The 24184-nt window shown below is 40.9% G+C and overlaps 1 protein-coding gene across 12 annotated transcripts in view; it reads right to left on the bottom strand.

The window, feature by feature from the left end:
• The window catches only part of IL1RAPL2 (interleukin 1 receptor accessory protein like 2), a 551213-nt gene that overhangs the window by 256466 nt on the left and 270563 nt on the right, over positions 1-24184 (bottom strand). For all 12 annotated transcript variants that reach the window (XM_048865380.2, XM_048865384.2, XM_048865382.2 and 9 more), the window contains one exon: positions 6424-6697. In XM_048865380.2, coding sequence (XP_048721337.1) covers positions 6424-6697 — 274 coding nt within the window. The remainder of the gene's footprint in view (positions 1-6423; positions 6698-24184) is intronic.

Below are 24184 nucleotides of genomic sequence, written 5' to 3'. Positions count from 1 at the left end.
CCACTTGGAGTTCCTACTCCCCCCTAATATCCCCCCAAACCCCCACACCTTCTTTATTATAAAGAAAAAAGGTAAAAGAAGCACCTCTGTAAAATCAGAAAGGAAGATAATCTTACAGGGCAATCAGATTCAAAAACACAGAGGACTTCCCTCTGGGCCAAACTTTAAAGTTACAAAAAGAAAACCAGGAATTCACCTTCCTCTCAGCACAGAGAAAATTGAGATTGGGTGTTTTTCTAGAAGATCTTCTCTAGGAATTATTGCATTAATCTTGTCTCCTGCTAAAGAATTTCCACGCAGTCTCACAACATTACCTAAACACTTGCCTTTTTAATATAACGAACTCCAAAGATGTTCAGGTTCACTGAATCCCATTTAACTTAACTCCACAAGGTTTGTTGGGGATATTGTCAGTCTCTCACACCCTGGTCTGGGCTCATTTGCAAACAGTGAAACAGAGAATATTAACATTAAAGTTATCACCCCGGTATAATAAACTCTTATCCAATCACTGAAATATATATTTTTACCCATTGTCATCATCACAGTCATGTCAGCCTTTCCCTCATACACTCACTCCCACATACCCAACCCACCTTCCCCAGTGTCCTCACCCCACCCCACTAAATTGTTTTGTTGGCCTCGATCCTGCCAGGAGCTCTGAGGAGGCATTTTCCCAAACCCACTCAGAGCCCCCACAATAGAGCACAGAGCTTCTTGCAAGATTAGACCTTGATGTTGTACATTGCTGTACACTGTACTTCTTTTTGCACTGCATTGATCCTACAGTATGATTCTGGTAGAGGTGAAAGTAAGCCGGTATTGGCCGGTACGCTGTGCCGGACTGGACTGGCTTCCCCAGGCCAGCAATTTAAAGGGCCCAGGGCTTCCCGCAGCGGCTGGAGCGGCCCGGGGCTCCCCTCAGCGGCCGGAGCCCCCCGATTTGAAGGGCCCGGGGCTCCCCGCAGTGACCGGAGCCCCGGACCCTTTAAATCGCCTCCTGAGCCCTGCTGCCGGAGCCCTGGGGTAGCGGCGGTAGGGCTCCGGCCGTGATTTAAAGGGCCTGGGGCTCCGGCAGCTGTGGGGAGCCCCGGGCCCTTTAAATCATCTCCCAAGCCCCGCTGCGGGAGCCCTGAGGTAGAGGCGGCAGGGCTCTGGTGCTGATTTAAAGGGCCCGGAGCTCCACTGCGGTTGCGGTGGCCAGACCCCAGGCCCTTTAAATCACCCCTGAGCCCCGGGGCTCCCAGCCGCCTCTGCAGCTGGTAGCTCCAGGGGTGATTTAAAGGGCCTGGGGCTCCCAGCCACTGCTAGTGCAGCCGAAGCCCCGGGGCCTTTAAATCTTGATTTAAAGGGCCCAGGTATTTAAAGGCCCCGCCTCTTCCGGTTGAGGCCACGCCCTCTGCTCAGGACTCCAGCATACCGGTAAGTCCTTTAAGTTACTTTCACCCCAAGATTCTGCAGTTAGTTTATAAAAGGCAATACTTGAAACAAATTATAGATGTTTCTACAAAATCATCTTCTGCAATTCCTGCTATCAGCTGTAACCTTCATATTCTTGCAAACTAAGTGATCTTGATTAAGGATTGTAAAATGGAAACATCTGCTTAAAAAACAAAACAAAACACATTTTAATTTCAGCTTGATCAGTTCAAAATCTTTTACAGAGTTTGTGGTGTGACTAGTCCATCACAATAACATTATTATATTTCAGAGTATTACATCTAACCCAATTGTAATGAAATGAAAATAAATTACTATTGCTCTTTCCTCAGCTATTTTAAGCTACTTCTAATTTTATAAACAACAAAAGCAAGGATTCATTACCAAATTTTTGGAAGAAAAAATAAATTTATTCAAGCAAGAAATGTGGTCTTTTATGTATAATTACAAGACATAATGCTGTGAAACACAGTACTCCCACATAAATCTGAAAATAGGGGGGAAAATCTCTAATTACATAAGAAAGTTTTGGCCTAAGCAGCAAAACCGCAGAACTGACATAGAAGACATTACTGCTGCATAAAACATTCCAAAAAGCCTGACAGATAGTCTTTATGTCTGGAAGTGAGGAGAACACATTCCTTATTTAAGAAATTGCCTATTTCTTACCAAAACTATTTGTCACATAAATGAACAAAGCGTGCTGAAATCTCCCATATAAATGTGTGTCCCAGAACTTGAGCTCATAAGATTTTTTCTAATGTTTGCTTGTGTAAAGCTGTCTTGACTATCTTACATGAAAAATGTACATGTCTGTTGAAATACGTAATTCAGTGTCTTTACATAACTGTTCCATAATGCAACGGTCATAAAAAAGAATGGTTCTGTCATTTGTATTATACTAATTACAGAGGTAGCATTATAAATTCAGGAGTTGCTAAGAGTTCATCACGCAGCGGTATCAGACCACATTTCCCCTCTCCACATCCAATAGTAAATAACTTTGAAATCCGTTGGCAAATGTTGACTTTCTAACAGTAACCATTAACTTTACATTTAACGCTTTCTGGAAAATATTTATAAGACAGACACTGAAGTGTCACCACAAGTTTGAGAGTTACCATTTAACTGCTAAAGATCCAGATTCAACACAGTGTTGACTTCAAGTCAATGTTCAAGTCAATATAATCGGTTGCTTTGTCTCTTTTCTCCAGCTCTGAGGATACAAAGATTGTTCACAGATGCAGGAGCCGATCTAGAAGGTCTCTCTGCAGAATCAGGGGCTATGTTTGCTATCCACCCAGAACAATGGAGCCATGGTCCCAACTGAGGCCTTTGGGTACTGCCCTCTTATAAATGTTTACTATTACTCTTACAACTGCTACTACTACTAATAATAATAGAGTGTGGTGGGTTCATCTTTAGTCCAAACTAGATGTTAGTCCACAGCACAAAACAATCAAAACATCACAGTCCTATATTGCTGGTAGCCTCTAGCAGGATCAGAAGCAGATAAAATAAGGTAGAAGCAAGTCAGTAGGCACTAGTGGAAATGCAGATAGGAGCTGTGGAAGTTTCTAGGCTCTTTCCAGTTCTTTTAATATGCCACCAACATAAGCACTAATGTTCACCAAATGTATGTACAATTTTAAACTACAATGGGTACCAATATGTTTTTGAATTAAATTCAGTGGTTTCAGCCATGGACTCTCAGTGAGCTTCATAGCCAGCTTGACTGAGAAGGTAAAAGACTTTATCTTCCATGTTCACAGAATTTTTATTCAGTACTGAAGTCACGCTTAACTTGTCCTTTGTAATGGTACTTCATCCTTCTGTGATCAAACAGGCTGAATGGAATATGTCCTGAGGGAAGAATGATGTCACATTTTGGGAGTAATGGCTACATCTTCACAACCACAAGAATGGCCAAAAGGGAAATGTATGTTTCTTGTTCATCTCTGTGGTAAATGGGAACTTCTAGATGCTAGCTCCTCCTGACTACAAATGTGTCTGTTTTACATCAGCTGAGTTGATCTGTCTTCAACATATAAATGTTCCCCATTTGCCCCTCACAGCAGGTATGATCCTTTGCCCCATATCCTGCTAACTAAACAAAATCAAGCTCTGATTACCAAATTCTTCAGGAAAGTGCATCACTTGAGCTTTAATCATTTAAAGTTTGATCCAACAAACCTTTTCTCATGTAAATAATTCTTATTTATGTGGGTAACTTCAATGGGACCACCCGTGTCAGTAAGGGTTTCGCAGGATCTACCCCTTTGTTTGTTCCTTGATGCTTTTCATTCCAGACATAGGATGGGTTTTTTAATTAATATTCAGCTTAAAAGTCAAATTTTTCTGTGGAAAGCAGATCTTTTCTGCAAAAATTTCCATTTTGTTGATACCGCGAGCGTCTGTCAAAAAAGAAGTTCAACCGACATTTTTACAACCAGCTATAGATGGTTAGGTTTGGACAAAAATATTCTGCTGCCTTGGGAGTGCTCAATAGACGGCCTGAGACGCAGAATCATAGAATATCAGGGTTGGAAGGGACCTCAGGAGGTCATCTAGTCCAACCCCCTGCTCAAAGCAGGACCCATCCCCAATTAAATCATCCCAGCCAGGGCTTTGTCAAGCCTGACCTTAAAAACTTCTAAGGAAGGAGATTCTATCACCTCCCTAGGTAACGCATTCCAGTGTTTCACCACTCTCCTAGTGAAAAAGGTTTTCCTAATATCCAACCTAAACCTCCCCCACTGCAACTTGAGACCATTACTCCTTGTCCTGTCCTCTTCTACCACTGAGAATAGTCTAGAACCATCCTCTCTGGAACCACCTCTCAGGTAGTTGAAAGCAGCTATCAAATCCCCCCTCATTCTTCTCTTCTGCAGACTAAACAATCCCAGTTCCCTCAGCCTCTCCTCATAAGTCATGTGTTCCAGACCCCTAATCATTTTTGTTGCCCTTCGCTGGACTCTCTCCAATTTATCCACATCCTTCTTGTAGTGTGGGGCCCAAAACTGGACACAGTACTCCAGATGAGGCCTCACCAATGTCGAATAGAAGGGGACGATCACGTCCCTCCATCTGCTTGCTATGCCCCTACTTATACATCCCAAAATGCCATTGGCCTTCCTGGCAACAAGGGCACACTGCTGACTCATATCCAGCTTCTCGTCCACTGTCACCCCTAGGTCCTTTTCCGCAGAACTGCTGCCTAGCCATTCGGTCCCTAGTCTGTAGCGGTGCATTGAGTTCTTCTGTCCTAAGTGCAGGACCCTGCACTTATCCTTATTGAACCTCATCAGATTTCTTTTGGCCCAATCCTCCAATTTGTCTAGGGCCCTCTGTATCCTATCCCTGCCCTCCAGCGTATCTACCACTCCTCCTAGTTTAGTACCATCCGCAAATTTGCTGAGAGTGCAATCCACACCATCCTCCAGATCATTTATGAAGATGTTGAACAAAACCGGCTTGACACCGGCTGCCAACTAGACATGGAGCCATTGATCACTACCCGTTGAGCCCGACAATCTAGCCAACTTTCTACCCACCTTATAGTGCATTCATCCAGCCCATACTTCCTTAACTTGCTGACAAGAATACTGTGGGAGACCGTGTCAAAAGCTTTGCTAAAGTCAAGAAACAATACATCCACTGCTTTCCCTTCATCCACAGAACCAGTAATCTCATCATAGAAGGCGATTAGATTAGTCAGGCATGGTGAATCCTTGGTGAATCCATGCTGACTGTTCCTGATCACTTTCCTCTCATGTAAGTGCTTCAGGATTGATTCTTTGAGGACCTGCTCCATGATTTTTCCGGGACTGAGGTGAGGCTGACTGGCCTGTAGTTCCCAGGATCCTCCTCCTTCCCTTTTTTAAAGATTGGCACTACATTAGCCTTTTTCCAGTCATCTGGGACTTCCCCCGTTCGCCACGAGTTTTCAAAGATCATGGCCAATGGCTCTGCAATCACAGCCGCCAGTTCCTTTAGCACTCTCAGATGCAACACGTGAGAAGCAGTGAGATACACAGGACAGGCAGGACCACCTCAGCAGCATGACCAGAGATATTTCTTTGAAGCGATTGTGGTGCAATATTGAAAACACATACAGCACTTGTGAAGTCCTTTGTATTTCAAAGTAGAGTCAGTTAAAGGAACATTTATGCATTTTTTAAAAAAATCAAAGAGCCTTCCTAGTTTGCCCTATAAACTTATGTTTAGGACAGGCACTACTATGCAAGTTAAGGCCCCAAATCAGCAAGCCATCCCTTATCAGCAATGCTCTTAAAAACATGCACAACTCAAAGCACATGTTTATGTCCCAACTGATTTACATATTCTCATTTACATTTACGCTTATGTGCCTTGCAGAATCGAGGCCTCAGGAGGCACACTAAACATTCGATCAACATGTATCGCTGCAAACCAGAATAAACAGATTTTCAAATCAAATAGAACTTTGACTGTCACTTCCACAATGTCAGGGCCATTCAGACCAGGTTATGAGCTGTTAAGCCATTTTAAAATGTTAACTCACTCTTGATAGACAGAGGTCACAAAAATACCATGAGAAAATGATAATCTGTGATTACTGTCTGTCAGTTATGGGATTTGCTCTTGATTTGCCAAACAGCTTTATTTGATCAAAATGTTTGTTTTGGTTTAAGCCTTCAGAACTGAGCTGCCGCCACACCCTCCCTCCCCTTTTTCGTGACTAAGTTAGAAACCTTTGAAAATCGGTCTCAATGAAGGAAGTGATGACATATTTAATTACAGCTATTGGAACAGATCATCATAATTATTTGAGAAATTGTAATTCCAAGACAATGCAACAATCTGAAAAACAATCAGGAAAAGAAAGATAATGAGTATATATTAATTGGTAGTACCTTTCAGTCCTGAAATAGCTAAATTTAAGCATTGCCTTAAATAAGAAAAACTATAGAAATGTATTGTTATATTCAACACAATACCCACCTTAAAACACACGTGTAGAATCCACTGTCTTGCAACTCAGCTGAATGAAACCATATTGAATCTTCATCCTTGCTCATCCTAACTTCCGAAAATATAATGGGTTCTTCTAAATCTCCTTTGTTTTTGTACCACATAAGCCTAAGACCTGTGCTTTGGGCCATGCTATAATTAGTCCTGATATAGCTGTAGAAAAGGGCACATTTCACTCGGACTGGTTCACCTGCCAAAGCCATGTATGTCTTGAGATCCACTGACCAGTCAATGCAACCATCAACTGAAAGGAAAACAATAAAAGAAATATTAGATACAGACATATTTTTCAAGATAGTGAGAGACAACCTGTGAAATGCAATAAAATCAATCAAAAAGAAAAGGATCTTTATTTTTAAGCCATTGTGAATCATCAGTCACAGTTAACCACAACTGAAGGTTTTCAATAGATTTTAGTTTGATGTAAAAACAAAAAAAAATTTCATTTGTAGAGTGCATTTTAGCTCCATTCAGTTCTATTTCCTCTTTAAAATTTCATTACTTCCACTAACTCTTTAATAAATAAAGAAGTGTTTTTACCTTAGCTACTTGACCTGAAAAACCAGTTTAGAGTTCTGTAATTAATGAAAATGCATGTTAGCATCTGATCTCAATCCACCCCCTAAACCTCTTCCTCTCACCTCTTCTAATGATCTTTTTCACTGTCACAAGGTGCTTCTTCAGCTACCCTGTGAGCTGTGCTGTGTAGCCTATTTTTATAGTCTCCAAATCACAAACACACAGTCTTTCTTCTGGGAACTTGTCCCTGATGCCAGGTCACCATTCAGTCCACCCCTTCTGGGGTTACAAAGTCCTACTGGACCACTGTCCAAATGCTGTCTCCAGGCTGCATTTGGATCTGGCTCTGGTCTCTGTGCCACTATACCAGTGGCTGGGAGGGGAACCCACCACACCGGGTTCCAGCCCAGTGACCCTATAACCAGCAACCCGGGTCTTCTCAGTCCCCATTCCTGCTGCTGTTTCGCTGGGTTCCATCCTACCCAGACTCTCTATCTTCTTAGATTTATGAATGGATCTTATTCTACTCCCCGTAGCTACTTCACCCCTATCCTAGTCTCTTACTCCAGGGCAGGATTGAGGGCTTACTTTCCCCCTGGACTTGCTCCTTTTCCCTACAACCTCCCTCAACCCAGTGTGACAGCAGTCTCCTTGCTCTATAGCCCCCTTCTGTTTTCACCTTCCTGGCTGTATAATGCTTTTGCAGCCCTTCCCCAGCTAGGCTTCACTCCGAATTAACCCTGGCCCTCCTTGTCTCAGGTGATGCCCTGGCCTCTCAGGCTCTTGTTAGCCCTATCAGGACTGGTACTGGGAGCACAACACAGTAGCAATAATTAGATGTGACATAATCCACATCTTTATAATTTTATTTTGAAGTCCATTACACAAGGCTGTTTCTAAGCACTAATTAAGTTGCATGCATGTGTCTTATACAGTTGGATACCTTTACTGTATGCTGTGCAATGCAATCGTGTTTAATAGAGCAACGCGGAAGATGTGGCTGGGGTCCTTTTGATGTCAGATTATGTTCTTTGGTTAAAATTTCTTTTAACTGGATTTCCAGGCTCTGTAGCTTTGATAATTCACTTTAAAAATGCAATTGACTACCACTTCTCAATCTCTTTCACTACAATCTTCTTTAGTAATGGGAAACATTAAGGTCCAAATCCAGCAATCGGTTACATATTTGCTGACTGCAATCAACAGGGCTTTGCAAGGGCTCAGTAGTCCACAATTTGCTGCTTGATGCCTAACATAGGTACATTGGATCAAAGATTTATCCTTTATGTAATTCCATTGACTTCAGTGGGATTACATGAGGGATTGATATCATCCACAGGCCAGCTGGTATATATCCATGATATACAGATGATATATTTCAGGGTAGATCCATTGAGTTCAATGTAGCCATACTGATTTTCATCCACTGAAGGTTTGGCTATGTTTTGCAACCACGGGACCTCTTTCTGTGTGTATCCAATACCCATCTCTATAGGATATATGTTAATTTCTTTCATTTACTCTGACAGCTATTCTTTATTTCATGCATACCTCTAATTGCTCTGACACATTAACTATTATTTTTTCATTACCTTCCTAAAGGAATGTACAAAGCCATTTCTTAAATTGTTTATTTGCTGGGATCTCAAACCGAGTCCATGAGCTTTGGATCAGTTAGTAATTCCATCATTGATGCATGAGCCAGAAAAGATTCCAGTGTGTTGGTTCAGCAAAGCTGACCACAGTAAACATGAATAGACTCTTATGGCTCTGAATACACACAAAGCATATCAGGTGAGTAAGAAGATCCCATTCTTACAGAGTCATTTTTCAGAGGAGTCTCACAATTTAAAGGTATTAGGAAAAAAGTTTGCATTTAGAACCTAGTCAAAATCGGAAAATGCTGCTTCTGAAGCAGAATTTTGAAGATCATTCTTTTTTTTTTTACTATTTCTGTCAAGACATTTTCAATTCTTTTTCATCCTGTGTCTTAGCACTTCCATGTCCACTAGCTCCTCACTGAACAACTGAAACAAACATTAAGCATCCTTTAACTCCACCTTATCAATTCATCTATTTTCCAATTTCAGGAGGCATATTTTCCCCCTTTTTCGTTATTTCTCCCTCCCTCTATTATTTTAACTTGAAAGTTGAGGTTAGTTTGACTCTGCAAAGTACATTAGAATAATGCAGTGTGCATAAAAGACACTATGAAGTCAAGTGGTAGTTCAGAGCCAAGTTACAAAGGAAGAAGACTGGCTGAGACTTTCCTACCGCAGCTACTAGTATAATAATCTGGAGACACTATGGGACAGATCCTCAGCTGGTTTCAGTATTATTTATTATTTGTATTACTGTAGCACCTAGGAGCCCCAATCATAAACCAGGACCCCATTGTGCTAGGTGCTGTCCATACAGAGAACAAAAAGACAATCCCTGCTCCAAAGAGCTTACAATCTAAGTATGAAGGACAACAGATGGATGTATACAGACAAGTACAAAGAAACAAAAAGCTAGTGGGAGGCATTGTGGCCTAGTGGACAGACCAGTAGACTGGGATTTGGGAGCCCTGGGTTATGTTCCGTTATGGAAATAATGATACTGACCTCTTTTGTAAAACACCTTGAGCTCTTTGGATGAAAAGTGCTATATAAGAGCTATTATTATTATTAAAACAATATTGTCTCACTATTTGTCATACATTTATAAATTTGTTATAGCTCCAGAGAAGCCAATGGAGCTCCGACAGTTTACACCAGCTCAGGATCTGTGTATCAAAAGGAAAAGGAAAGCAAAACACACTGGACACTAGACTCTTTCCCCCCCCCCTCTAATTGTATCCAAATACAACAAAGAGCAAACCTGCAACTGGGCTCAGACTAGTCGGACACCAGAAGCAGCAGTGATCAGACTATTTGGACACCAGATGCAGCAGTGGAAGGGGAGATGTTTGTGCATGTGACGCATCACGCCATTGTTTCTGCCCACGTGTGGGTTCTTCGGTTCATTTCCTCAGCTAGATAGCCAACTTGCTTAAAGGAGCATTCTGTGAGATGCTAATTATGGAGAGCAGAGAGATGTCAAGAACTGACTGAAAATGAGGTAATGATTTGTAATAGGGCTTCTAACATTTGATGACATTTAGAAAAAAAATCTTGCAGTGAGCATGGACTAAATCTTAATTATCGGAGAAAGATTAATCAAACAGAAGATGACTTTCTCCCCCCCTAACTATTTTCCCTCTTGTTAAAAAGCATAATCAAGAATGCTTCCTCTTATGTAGCCGGAGAGGCTAAAATCTAGGTCAGGCTGCCTAAGCTTATGTGTAGCTGGAATTTTTCTCCTTGCTCTGCTGTCAATCACTGAAGTGTATGAATTGTTAGATTAATCTGGAGCATTCTCAAAGCAGTCATTAGAAATGACTGGAGCTGCTAAGGCGGAGTTTGACACTCTATTATCAAGAACTAAGTTTGCCATCATTTGTGTTGGGCTTGCTCTTGCTATGTGGTATTTCCATGGTAGTAAGGAGAAAAAAATGAATGCCATTAAAGAAAAGCCAGGAGAGGCATTGTGCTATATAACAAATGTATCTGACATGTGTTCTTTCCAACCCGATAATCTACTGCTTCTTAAGAAGGGCCTCATCTAAAGCCCATTCAAGTCAATGGCAAACTCATATGTATTTTAGACATTTGCTGTACAACAATAAAGAGAGTTAGTTAAAATATCTTTTCAGCACTCTGAGCAGTGAGAGTACACTGAGAGTACAACAAACGCTGTATATTACCTTTCACAGAGGGTCAGTGACATGCACCGAAACAACAAACTATACCTTCCAGTACAGTCCCATTTTCCATTCATCATAAAATAAACATATCACCATCTAGCTCTTTCCCTATTCTCAAGTCCCTTCTGAGGAGCTGGAGCTGTTGTGTGCTGATTCCATGTTCCACAGAGATGGTTGCATTTCTGTGGCTCAAAAGACCCATAATTAGGGCTGGTTTCTTGTTGGGGAGGCTGCCTCCCCTACTGCTCTGCCGGAACTGATCACCTGCCAAAACCATACTCTTTCCCACCGGCTGAGGTGAGGGCCCTTTAAAGATGACTTGGTCTGGTACAGCATTTCCTTCTTCCACATGGATCAGTCTCTGGCCAGAAAAATAGAGAAGGGAAGGGTGTGGCCTGTTTGGAATGAGAGTTTAATAGCTTTTCTGGTGTACTTTAAACAAGGGAAACACTTGGGGACAGCAGAAGGGGAGTAGGAGAGAGTTGAGCTCCAGCAGTTCCATGAGTCAAATCAATTTCTTCCACTTCCCATTGCAATATCCTGAACAATGCACTACATTGGTCAACGTTGGCTAGCTATATGCTAGATCTGATTTAAGTCAATTTTCCACAAGCACCAACTCAGGGAATGGAAGTCAATGAGAGATGAAAGACATAAGCTATTATTCCAATTTCTTTCTCATGTAGGTGATGCTGTTTTATCATCTTTTAAATAATATAGCAAATTTTATTTCTGTTTTATTTCCTGTCACTTCCAGAACTCGGCAGTAATCCCTAATGCATGCATTCTGTGATTTTCAAGAGAGTCCTAATGGAGTTTGCCATCTAATTTTCATTGGCTTTCAATGGTATTTGATACCTGAACCCCTTAGAGTCCTCTGAAGATCCCAGTTCTAGTTGCTTCTCTAGTGAAATTGTTTACAGACCAGATGCAATCAATATAGCTTAATGTTATCCCCATAATGAAGAACTGGATGATGCCTTCAATAGTGAAGTGAAAGGGAAGACTTTAAATATATACAGTGAATTACAAATTAACTTTGCTGCCAACAATCTCCTGTATTTCTGTGTTAGCATCCTACAATGTGTATTGCATTTCCTCCATTTTCTAGTGATTTAACATGATTGTTATTATAAATATACCTAGTGGTCTAGGGAATCTGGGTGCATTTTATATGAACCGTAATAATTTATGAGCAATTATAGAAGAGCATGTACATAGTCTCTGAGTAATTTGTCTTTCTGCTTCCTGTCATATAAATAATTTTTGCATTGTGAATCTGCCTGTAATCATTTTTGTAAGGTCCTGTCATGCAGAGCAATTTATACCATGGAATTCTTATACATGTTTGTCTACCTAGTTATCTGAAATCTAATTTTAAATTCAAGTAAACTAAAAATAAATAAAGAAGAATGAACTAGTTAATTTACTAAATTTATTATTGCTCACACAATAATGCAGTACAGAAGAAAACATTACATATTTGACTATAATTATTTGGTAAGAACAACATTCTTCTGAAATAAAAGTAATATTTTTATTTACTAGTTGTATTATAACTAGAGTCTGAAGCCCCCAGCCAAGAATGGGAACCATTTTGCTTGGGGCTTGTGATGGGGTGCTGGAGGCCTCAGGATCCTACCACACCCCATCCCAGAAAGAAGCTAAGTCCTCCAAGAGGCCTAGGTAGACTGCACAGGAGGCAGCCAATCAGGGAAAGGCTGCAGGGATCAGCCAATTAGAAGGTTGCAGACCAATGTCAAAGAAGGTGAAGAGAGAGAGAGAGAGAGAGAGAGAGACAGTTCCTTGCTGGAGCCAGAGGAGTATAAATGGTGCTCCTGGCTGGCTGAAGGGAACAACAGAACCAAGGATAGAGCAGTTGCTGGCAGTGACCAGGGGAATAAGAGGGAGATCCAGGCTGGCTGCTGAGACTTGTGGTATGCCCTACAGTAAAGGTGAAGCATATGTGAAGGTGAAGGGGCTTTGGGGAAGTGACCCAGGGAGCTGAAAGCAGTTTAGTTAAAGGGACTTGGCAGCATGTGGCTGCTATTCTTAGGTCCCTGGGCTGGGACCTGGACTAGTGGGTGGGTCCAGGTCCGCTCCCCTCCAATAAGCCACTGGGGAAGTGGCCTACGGTTGGACAGTGATAACCCTCCTGAAGGAGATCTGAACTGTTAAGAGGCCCTGCTGGAGAGCTGGAGCCAGAACAGATCAAAGTGGGTGAAGAGTCTCCAGGGAGAAGCCCTGGGGGCACGGCCCTCTACCAGGGCCAGGAGCGCTCAAAGACTTTTTTGGACTAATACCCTGGAAGGGGTCTGTCTGAGTTGTTCCATACAGACTGTGTGTAACTTGGCCGGAGGGTGGAGTCACTAGAACAGGGATCGGCAACCTTTGGCACGAGCCCCACCAGGAAAAGCTGCTGGCGGGCCGGGATGGTTTGTTTATCTGCAGCATTTGCAGGTTCGGCTGATCGCAGCTCCCACTGGCTGCGGTTCGCCGTCCCAGGCCAATGGGGGCTGCGGGAAGTGGCGCGGGCCGAGGAATGTGCTGGCTGCCCTTCCCGCAGCTCCATTGGCCTGGGATGGCGAACCATGGCCAGTGGGAGCTGCGATCAGCTGAACCTGTGGACCCTGCAGGTAAAGAAACCGGCCTGGCCCACCAGCAGATTTCTCTGGCAGGCCACGGGCCAAACATTGCCGTTCCCTGCATTAGAAGCTGCCAGAAGGGGTCATCGCAGACTGAAAGAGGTGCAGACACACATCTGAACGAGGATGCGCTCATGAGAGGTGGGTGCCACTCTGTTACAGGGCTGTATCAATACACAGAGAGATGTTATCCCTGCCTCAAAGAGTTTACAATCTAAATAGACAGAAGGTGGGAGGGAAAACAGAGAAGCGATGTGACTAGTCCCAGGATTTTAGAAGATGCTATTTAAGAGAGAAAGTATTCTGTGCACTGAGGAACTTGGGCTTCGGGTTGTGCAGCTTGAGAACAACCCATCTTCAAGCCCCTTTGTTGAATAACAGCAATCACAGCTACGCTCAGTGAAATTACAAGTAGCTGGTCAAGAGCTAAGGAGGGAAAAGGAAAGAGTGATAACAAAAGGCTTCACTGGTGGCATTTAAGAGCATTGCCTTTAGCAGCATGAGAGGTGCCAGGCCAGACAACTCAAGCAGTGAGGAAAAGAGGAGGAAACAGTAGGCGAGTCATAGAAATCAGTGATGTTTCTTTTCTATGCAGCATTGGTCAGACATGATTTAATGAGCTTCAGTTTGATGCTATTTTTATTTCAAATAAATATTGGCTTTAATTCTGACTATATTCTCATCTGAAGTTGCATTTCAACGGAAAGGGACACAAATACAATAAATGAAAAAATATATCCATAAAAGATGAAGGCATTTTTAGAGATCCACCTTCTACACTTCTTAGGAAAAAAAATAAAAAACCTTTGCTATGATTAGAGTTGGATAAATTACTCAAAAGTTTTTCTTTAACAACCTATTTGAATTTAAAATTGAATAACAGTTATTATTTATTAGTAGTAGTACGACAGTCCTAGGAGTCCAGTCCTGGACCAGACCCCCCTCCCCTTGTTCTAGGTGCTGTACAAACAGAAAACCAAAAAACCGTCCGTACCCCCAAAAGCTTGGAGTTCACCCGTACTCACCCACATTTGCGTGTGCTTGTCATCAATAACTGAGCAACTGAGTTTTACTGGTACAACTGTTTGTGAATTTCAAATGGTGCAAAGGGTGCAAAATTTCAACGCTGAGCTGTTCAGAAAGAACACACTTTAATTTCACTCATGCAAGTGTTCACATTGAGTGAGATTGCACTGTCAGTCAATCAGGGCACAGAAATGGACACATCTGTCCAGAGAGGCGAGTTGAAAATTTTTCTCATCTAAAACTTCACATTTCAGCAAAAAGGGCCAAAATTTACATGAAAAATTTTGCAGAAGTTTTATTCTAGTTTTTGACCAGCTAACAAACCATAACAGTGCAAAACTGCTCACATTTCAAATATTAACGTTCAGTCTAGAAAAAAGAAATATTTTAAATTTGTCAGATAAAAGTGGAATAATTAATATGTTTGAAAAAATTGTTCTGTGCTTGTAGATACACATACACTAGCATAAGCAGAAAGAGAAGCTGGCTAATTGTTTGGAGAAGCCTTTACACTAGTAACAGGAGAGAGAAACAGATGCTAAATACATCAACATGTTAGTCTTTTAGATTATAGCATTTAAGCACATAAGGAAAAGAAGACAGTCATGGAATGTTTTAAGTGGCCACAAAAGGAATCAGTCAAAATAAGTTGCCCAATAGTGACAGTCCTTACTTAAAGCTCAAACACAATTTTATGGGGGCTACTTAATATGATTGTTTAAGTCTGGTAATTGCTGTAGGAAGTGCTCTTTATATTTATGGAGTGAGGAGTTGCTAGAGATGTGGGACTACCTATCATAAAAGGAAAGAGAGCGGAGGGAGAAAAATATATAGGACCTGATTTTTCAAAGGTGTTGAATCCAGGGCGTAGGGGAACAAAAGAAAATGAAGCAAATTTTCCTTTCAGGGAAATTCCAATTAAATGAAAGTGTTTGAAATTTCCAACAAAACTCCATTATTTTTTTCAAAGAAATCAAACACTTCCTGCAAAATTAGCATAACTGAAAACCAAGTTCCATGTTGGTTAAAAAGTTGAGAGAAATTTTTCAACCAGCCCTTGTGCTGAACACCCAAAATTCCAAGACTCAACGCCATGGGTCCGAACGAGGGGGCAGCCTCCTTGCTGTGCCTACTCTGTCCCCACCTATGCAATCACGCAGGGCTAGAAGCAATCTAGTCTTTTATGCAACATGCTAAAGGCGGCACATATTAGACACACGTGACCAATCTGAAAATCAAAGTCCAGCTTTGGAGCATCTGTGAATTCTCAGCTTCTGGGAGTTGGGCATAATTCATGAGATCTGAAGTTGGAAATTCCTTTTGAAAAATAAAATATAGAAGTAGGGTCAGTAGATATTACTGGACAAGGACATTTCGTACAGTAGCACTTGTCAGATCTGCTGGGCAAACTGATGGCTCCAATGCCAGCTTTTCCCATGGCATTTTATCACAGGGATTTTCAAGAATACTTGCTGATGGAGAGAAAAGCAAATGGGAGCTGGCAGGTAAAAGTGAGACTGAGACAGGGAGTTCAGAAATACATTGTGTTGTGGGAAGGGAATCTCTGGCTGGTCTCATAACAATCTTTTCTTCCTCTTCTAACTTGGATGTTCTGAAGACAGATCGACCTGAACTGAACTCTCCTTCTGATGCTGTGCTGTTGGCTTTGAGCTGATTTGTATCCTTAGCAATGAGGAAAAAAAAAAGAGCCAAAAAAGCAGCAGTTTAAAATGCAGATCTGCATCCTAAATTAACAGATGGGATGGTTTTGATCTTGTAATTAGTTTCCAATTTGGTAAGTTTTTAAGAATGCATATTAAAATAAATGGGAGACGGGTTAGAGCTTGTATACTGTATAGTTGTTTGTTTTAAAATATTTAGTTTAATGGCTTGCCTCTGTACGGCTGACACAACGTTATCAAATAATGTAAAAGGCACATTGAAAAAACAAACTACACAAATAGGTCACCTAGAAATAAGGGACTATGTTTCATTTCCTTACGTTTTTGTATACTTTATAGGACTCCGGAGCACAGAGTCTATTCAAAGCCCAGTTTTGAGTCCCCTCTGTAATTTTCTAAAACAACTTCTTTCCACCGGCAATTTCCTTTCTGTACTGTATGCCCAAAGAAGGGTTTGATTTGATTTTGGAAGGTATCACAATAATCAGACATGCTACATGCTATTCTTTGTTGGAGCTATGAGACCTAGAACTATTTTAAAAAACAAATGCATTGCCCAGGATTTGTTCAAACATAACTAATAGAGTGCATTCTTCACAATGAAAAAATGATCCTATCAATTTAGCATCTTTTTCCATTCACGGAACATCACTGCCTTGACGGGATGAACAACCAAAACTTCCAGTGAGAATACTGAATTTGCTTTCCACAAACAAACTAGATCTCCAATGTTCATGGAAAGCATACACCAAAGCAGGGCTAATGTGGCCGAAGGGACTTCAATAAACAATTTGAATGAATATTTGATGAAAATATATTTGCATTATTCACCCAGCTCTAGTCCTTATCCAGAAATGACTTACTATAAAACTTCAAGCTGGTTTATTTCCCAAATCTTCAATCACTCGTTTCTTTTAACTGAGTTCGAGTACAAAACTTTTTATTTTAGACATTGAATTCTAACACCCGGAGACTACGTGAGGGTCATCAGGTATCTTAGAATTTTTATGAGATGCCTGCCTGAGACGCCACCTATCCTAATTTAAGCTTTCACTTTGAAGAAGCGTTTAGCCATCTTCATTCTGAAGACAGCCTTCAGAATGTAAAGTGATCACTAGTGACTCAGTCCTGCAAAGGAATCCATGAGGGAGCACCATCATATCAGATCTGAAATTGGGCCAAGCCAATCCAGAACATGGCAAGGTCCTAAGAATCTCTCTATAGATTTTTATAATAGGCTAATAAAAATGAATAGTCCTGTTGAAAATGGGCTACCGGCATGTGAGGGGGGTAAAAAAAACCCTCCAAGCTACATAATTGCATAGACATTATCATCAATGTATCTAAGTGCTTCACAACTATTAATGGATTTTATCCTCCCTGCACTCCTAAGAGGCAGGGAAATACCATCCCCATTTTATAAAATTGAGGTACAGGGAAGATTAAGTGACTTGCCCAAGGTTGCAAAGAAAGTCTGTGGCTGAGTCTAGAATTGAACCTGAGTTTCTTGAATCCCAGGCCAATAATAGCCTCTCCAGTGGATTGTCCTTCCTCCCCAGCAAGGCCACAGGCAGAAAAATTATAGGGCAGGTACTGCAGCCCTGAGGCTTCTGCTAGAGAACTAACATTTCTGTGAAAAAAAATCACTTTTGAATTTTCCTTTAAAAAACATGAAAATGATTTTTTCCTTCCCCACTCCTGCTTTCCTCCTTGCCCATAAACACCTTTTCAATGGCAAAACTGATTAAGAAAATAAAGAGTTGGGGAGGAAAAAAAACAGGAATCCGAACATTTTCAAATCTGAAAAATTTAATAAAAAGTAGTCACAAAAATGAATAAAGGAAAAATTGTCCTGTTTTCTAAACCTGCAAAAATAAAAGTGATACCAAACTTTTTCACTAATATTTACCCTTTTTGACTAGCTCTATATGAAACTAAAAGGACAAAGATCAGCCCTGAAGAAGTCAGTGGAATCACCCTGGGTAATTTACCCCAAAGTGTTCCTCCTACCACTCAAGTCTGCCCAACCATCTCTTTGCCACTTTTGTGCACACTAACATCACTGGCCAAACTAGAGAGAGATGCTACTATTTCTTGTTGAGACTATTTCTTGTTACTTCTTCCAGAGTAAAAGAAAGGGTGATCAGAGCAATTATAAGGAACAGATGAACCATAAAAACAAAACAAAACAAAACAACCCCCCCCCCCCGAGAAAATAAAAAAAGCAGCTGGAAAATATTCAAGTGTAGTTATGAATAGAAACTCTCACTGAAAACTCCAGGCAAGGATCAATACCAGGGAAATGTGCTCTTATAACTGGAGGTATAGACAGTTATTTTTGTAAGTGTTGCTGACTGTATGAGGTCTCTTTATGCAGATTCTCTGCAATAGTTTGATATTCTCCAGCCAGCCACAAGAACCCAGGGAGGAGGGGTTCACTTGTCCCATTTCAATTTGTTGGCATTATACAAACTTTAGAAACAAAGCTGAATTCATTTCAATAATTGATGAGCCTCTTTCCATTAGAGTCCCTTTGAATAACATTACTGAAGGTAAAGCAAATGGAAACCTAGGCCCCAGATCAAGTTGCTGCAGTCTCAAGTCATCACACAATTAGGAAGCTCCAGATACACTGCCTACTATTCTCAGCAGGAAACAATACAGTCCCAGGGAGCGGATAATAATAAGAATTTTAAATCAGAGGAGATTGAAACTATTAATTTTCTTGTCCCCTGGGGCAGAGGGACTGGTCTTTATGGAACTAATCAGTTTATTTTCCATTTATCTTTGGAGAGTATGGATAGTTCGAGTTGAATGATCATTTGGGGTAGAGCATGTTCCTCTGGAACCTGGATTAGGGTAGGCAAGCATATTCCCTGTTGAATATATGGGACCAAATTCACATTTGGTGTAACTCCATTACCTGCCTAGGGGAAACTTTCAGTGGCATAAATCCACTATCATGGCTTTTATGCCACCTCCGTCCTGATCTGGGAGGAAACAGGGATGAGTTGGAGGGAGCAACCTGTGCCTTGGGGATCCATGGCTGTCGGAACAGCTCATGCAGTTTATCCCACCCCTTTGTAGAGGGCTTGTGGGCATTCTGAACCACTTAAAGCCTTGTGGATCAGCAACATGGTGTTTGTGGATAGGGTAGAAGATTTTAGGCAGCTATGCTGTGGGACACCTGTTCATGAGCATTTGTTCTAATCCCATATTCCTGTTCAGTCCAACCACATTAAGGTCCTTTACGAGTTATTTGTAAACATTCATGTATATGGATTGCTGTTCAGAGGAATGCTTGGGAATGGTTAATTCTTCAGAGGACAACCCATATCTGCATGGGATCAACGGTATTCACTATTCATTGTGTCATATATGTTGCTTATTACCATTATTCCTTATTCTCCTGCTTTAAAGATTTCAGTCATCCAACCAAGGAGTGGAAACAATACAGTGTGACCTAGGCAACCATCCCATATCATAAACAGTGAATACAGTCGGTAGAGTCAACACTTTGGATCAACAATTTTCATCCTGTACATTCACAAACTATTTGGTGAATCCTTGGGGAAAACAAATACACGAGTTGAAATTAGGATCTGTTCACGAACAGGATAAAAACCCCAGAGGTTATATTCATCTGAATTTATTTGCAATGAGTAATTCAACTAGCTCCAGTCCTTTTCTTTGTCACCAAGCATTTGACTTTGAAACTTTAATCACGCTTACAATTTTACTGTTGCTCATGCCATTCCTTCCATCGTCCGGCAGAGATAATTTCAGTGGCAGTCAGCCAATTAGCATTTCCACTTGCATGACAGGTAGACCTTTGCTTGAAAAGGTGATGACCCAAGATCCAACCTAAGTTGTAATTTTCTCTCTCATTTTAATCCATTAGCTGTACATATGCAGTAGAATTTAAATCTGAAATTCCCTTTCACAGTGACAGAACATGTATAATTTCATTTCCTGAGGCTGAACACTTACAAATCAAAGGAATATTAGCCTTTATTGGACAATAGGGAATGGAATTGTTAGAGGATTATTTGATCAAAAAGTAAATGCCAATAATGTGTTCTAAAAACACAAGTGGCTTCAGAATAAGACAGAGAGTTACAAATTTAACAAAATTACACAAAAATAAAATTATTCCAATTGTAAGACATTATATTATTAAAATGTATGGTAGGAAAGATGAAGGAAAATAACTGTGGAAAATGATGTTTCTGTATTGTCATGAAACATTTCATAATACAGGCCTACATTAAAGCTGTATCTGCCAACCTACAGCGTCATTTTATGTTCTGTACCCAATGTATCTTTTCCATTTACAAGATATGGTAAGTATGTTTTCAGCATATAATATATTTTTCTTTAAAGTATAATATACATTGTAACATTGTGATTTGTCTGTAGTAAATACTACAGTATCAGCTCTCAAACCTGCAATAGGCGTATTGTACTTTGTTGAGTACTGCACCTTTAAATGTCTAAGAATTCTACCTGTGCAGAGATGGTAACCATTTTGTTCTCAAGATTGCAGCAGTCTGTTACAAAACGACACACTAAGGCTGTGTCTACATTGTGAGCTAGGAGTGAAAGTCCCCCGCTCATAAACACATACTTGCGCTAGCTTGATGAGCGTGAGTGTAACTAGCAGTGTAGCCGGGGTAGCGGTAGTGGGAGGCAGAGATTAAGCACGCTGAGTACAAACCTACCTGAAACTGGTGGGTATGTACTCAGCTGCCGCGACCCATGGTCCTGCGGCTACCCTGCTAGTTATACTCACACAAGCCCATACGAGCTAGCTCGAGGACATGTACGTAAGCAAGGGAATCACACTTCTAGCATGCTATGCAGACATAGCCAAACATTCACAGTGCTCTCTCTCATGGCTACTTATGTTCCTTCTTGCTGTTTTCCTTCATCTAAATTAAAAGCCTTTCAAACTTAAGTACATAGATGCTTTATGTATATGAAAAAACAAAACCATCTGTACTGGTTTGGACAATTACTATAGACTAACAACTGTTGTCTTTGTTATCTTTTAATTAGAGCCACCAGGCAATAAATATTTGCATATTGGCCTGTATAACTGTTCAATGCCCAGTATATTTCCTGTAGCATCCTTTGGTACATGTATCTGATTGTTTACCTAGTTAGGGTTTGTTCTTTCCAAACAAATGATATGTGCACTATCATAGTCATGCTCCTGGCATCTTCTGCCCTCCTCCAACAATGGCAGTAGTTATTAAATATGTATGGCATCTTTCACGCTTGTGTAACTTAATGAGCCGCATGACAAGACTGGCAGCTGGAGTGTATCATTTATTAGTAAAGCAAAAGTGACTAACTACACTTAATAATACAATTTGTTTCTCGCTCACAGCAATATAAAACAAACAGCAGCAATTGTATTTTATTTATATAGCTCCTTTCATCCCACAGGACACCAAAGCACTTTACAAAGCACAGAGCCACCTCTATGGGGTAAGGATATCAGCGCATTGCACAGCAGGGGAAGGGGAAGAGGAGGGGGCATTTAAATTTAGGACACCAGGCCAAACCCAGTGCTTGTGAAAAGCACCATGGGATTCTTTATAGCCACACAAGTACGTGTTTTTTAAGGTTTCATTCATTAAACAGCCCAGCCCATTATCTGGGGCTTCATTCTGCACTCGCGTCATCAGTCACCGAGTTGGGGTATGTCTACACTACCGCAGTAAGTTGACCTACACCGTGCAACTCCAGCTACGTGAATAATGTAGCTGGAGTCGACATACGTTAGATTGATGTCTACACCATGGGGGGTTGACAGGAGAAAATCTCTGGTCGACCGGAGAGTGATCTGCAGTCGATTTGGTGGGTCTTTACTAGACCCACTAAATGGACTGCCAGTGGATCGATCTCAGAGCATCGATCCCGGCCCTAGTGTAGACCTGCCCTTGCTATTTGAGGCCTCATTGCTCAAATTAAAAAGACGCTGAAAATAAAACTTTAAAAACTATTTACCTGTATTCCTGATAATCCAGGAGATTGTAAAAATTCTGTCAGTTTTAATAATCTAATTTGCTTTTCACCATTTGTACTGACTAGTCACACGTCACTTGGACACTGAGAGGAGAGTGCTCAGTTTCTAATAAATTCCACTTCCTGGTTTTTAACCCAAGCACAATCATATAATGTTCTCAACTGAGTAGAAGGAAGTGGAAATGACTGATTGAGGCCATGTATTTGGGGGAAAAGAGGAGGATGGCTATTACCATGGGTAGGTTAGATAAGTCATTCCGAGCCTCGAGCTTGTGGCTCTTTAAGAGAAAAGGCACTGAAAAGTCGCAGAAAGGAATATAACAAATTGGAAAATACACACGTTTCTGTGCTACAAAATAAGGCCTTAATTCTGCTTCCATTAAGGTTAATGGCACAACTTCTAGTGAATTCAATGGCAGCAGGATCAGCTGTCTCATCTGTAGACAACAGGTCCAGTCCTAAAAGGTGCTGCATGCTTCCTATGAGGTGTTGACAGCCTTCAACTCCCACTGAGGTCAGCAGGAGTTGGTCGCGTTCTGCAACTTGCAGAGTCAGGCCCTACTAGATTGGGAAGCACGTCAATGGTGTAACTTTGGGAACTGGGAGAGAAAGAGAGATGTAAATAGAGATATAAATTAGAAAATTAAAAAATTGTAAATGTCAGCCAAACTCCTTTGAAGGAAAATTGCTGAGATGGAGAAGATCTTCTTCACGGATGGAGAAAACACTTGATTTTTTTTTTTATTGAAATACAAGTGACATGAAAGCAATCATTTTCTTTAATTTTTCATGTCACTTGTGAAAGAAATGATATTTCATTTTAGGCTTGACAGTGTAATAAATGCAATTAAAACGATTTGCATATTAAAGACATTATTACTCCTTCATTGTAAATATTTCCAACGTGATGACTTTGAAAAGAATTTGTTGCAAACAGCATACACATACTTATGTCAGATTTCACATAATCTGAAATCATGTTGTGTCAAGCTGTCAATTTTAAGAATTCTTCTAAGCTTCTGCAAACCTCATTTTATAATCTCTCTTAAGAAGCATTTGATTCTACATAATTGAAAGTAACCAGTGGTTGTGATGTGTTAATTTTTATGCAAGGGAAATAATAGGGTGCCAGAACTACCCTTCCAGCCAACCAGTATTTTGAAAAGCTGTGCTAAATTTTCAGTCTCCATGACAGCCTGCCTAAGGCAGCATAACCCTTTATAATATATTTTTTTGCCATAGTTTAAAACCAAATATTCAAAAATATGTCATTAAAAGCGATGAGAGCTGAAGTTTCTCTTTCTCTGGGATGGATCAGCGCGCCCTAGGTAATGAATGTCGGAAAATATAACCTTATTTGTGATGAGCTACAAGCTTAAGATAGCAAAAAGTTTTATTAAAGACACGGGCTGCTATTAGTACTGCCTCTTGTGAGCGAGTCATTCTTCAAAGAGGAAAAACGTACTCTGCAGACATACAGGACCCTGTACAACTTTGCTTCTGCTGCACAGGTGAAGATAAGATTCCTGGTACTGCACAGAGGGTATGCAACCTCTGTGAATTATGGGACATATCTCAGCAGGGTCCGACTGCAACTGAAAGACCAAACTGTAGGGGGCCAGGCTTGGAAGGAGGGCAGGGGCGAAGGGCTGGTGGATCTATTATGTGGATCCATCGGTCCTCTCTCTCTCTCAAACACAAATCAAGAGTGTTTTGCAGTAAAAGGAGATTTTGCAGCCTGGACTGCTAGGGGATAGATGTTCCACTGACTTATGGATGCTGCATGCTAGGGAGATTACAAGCATAAACCTCACACAAAACAGTCCACGCTTTACGCTCTCTAAATGACTGCTAGCCCAACATTATTCCTGCCTACCCTGGGTTTTTAAGTGAAATTACATGTCACCTGTTGCTTCATATCTAAATGAAAAATTGTTGTTCAAACTGAACCTCAGAAAATCAAGTCAAAAGTTAATGAGATTTAAATTAGTAACGGCCAAAGCTTTCCCTTAAAGAAAACATTATCGATTTTAAAGAGC

This window comes from Caretta caretta, chromosome 9 (genome assembly GCF_965140235.1).
Source record: "Caretta caretta isolate rCarCar2 chromosome 9, rCarCar1.hap1, whole genome shotgun sequence".
NCBI lineage: Eukaryota > Metazoa > Chordata > Testudines > Cheloniidae > Caretta > Caretta caretta.
This window is presented reverse-complemented; position numbering and strand designations above follow the sequence as displayed.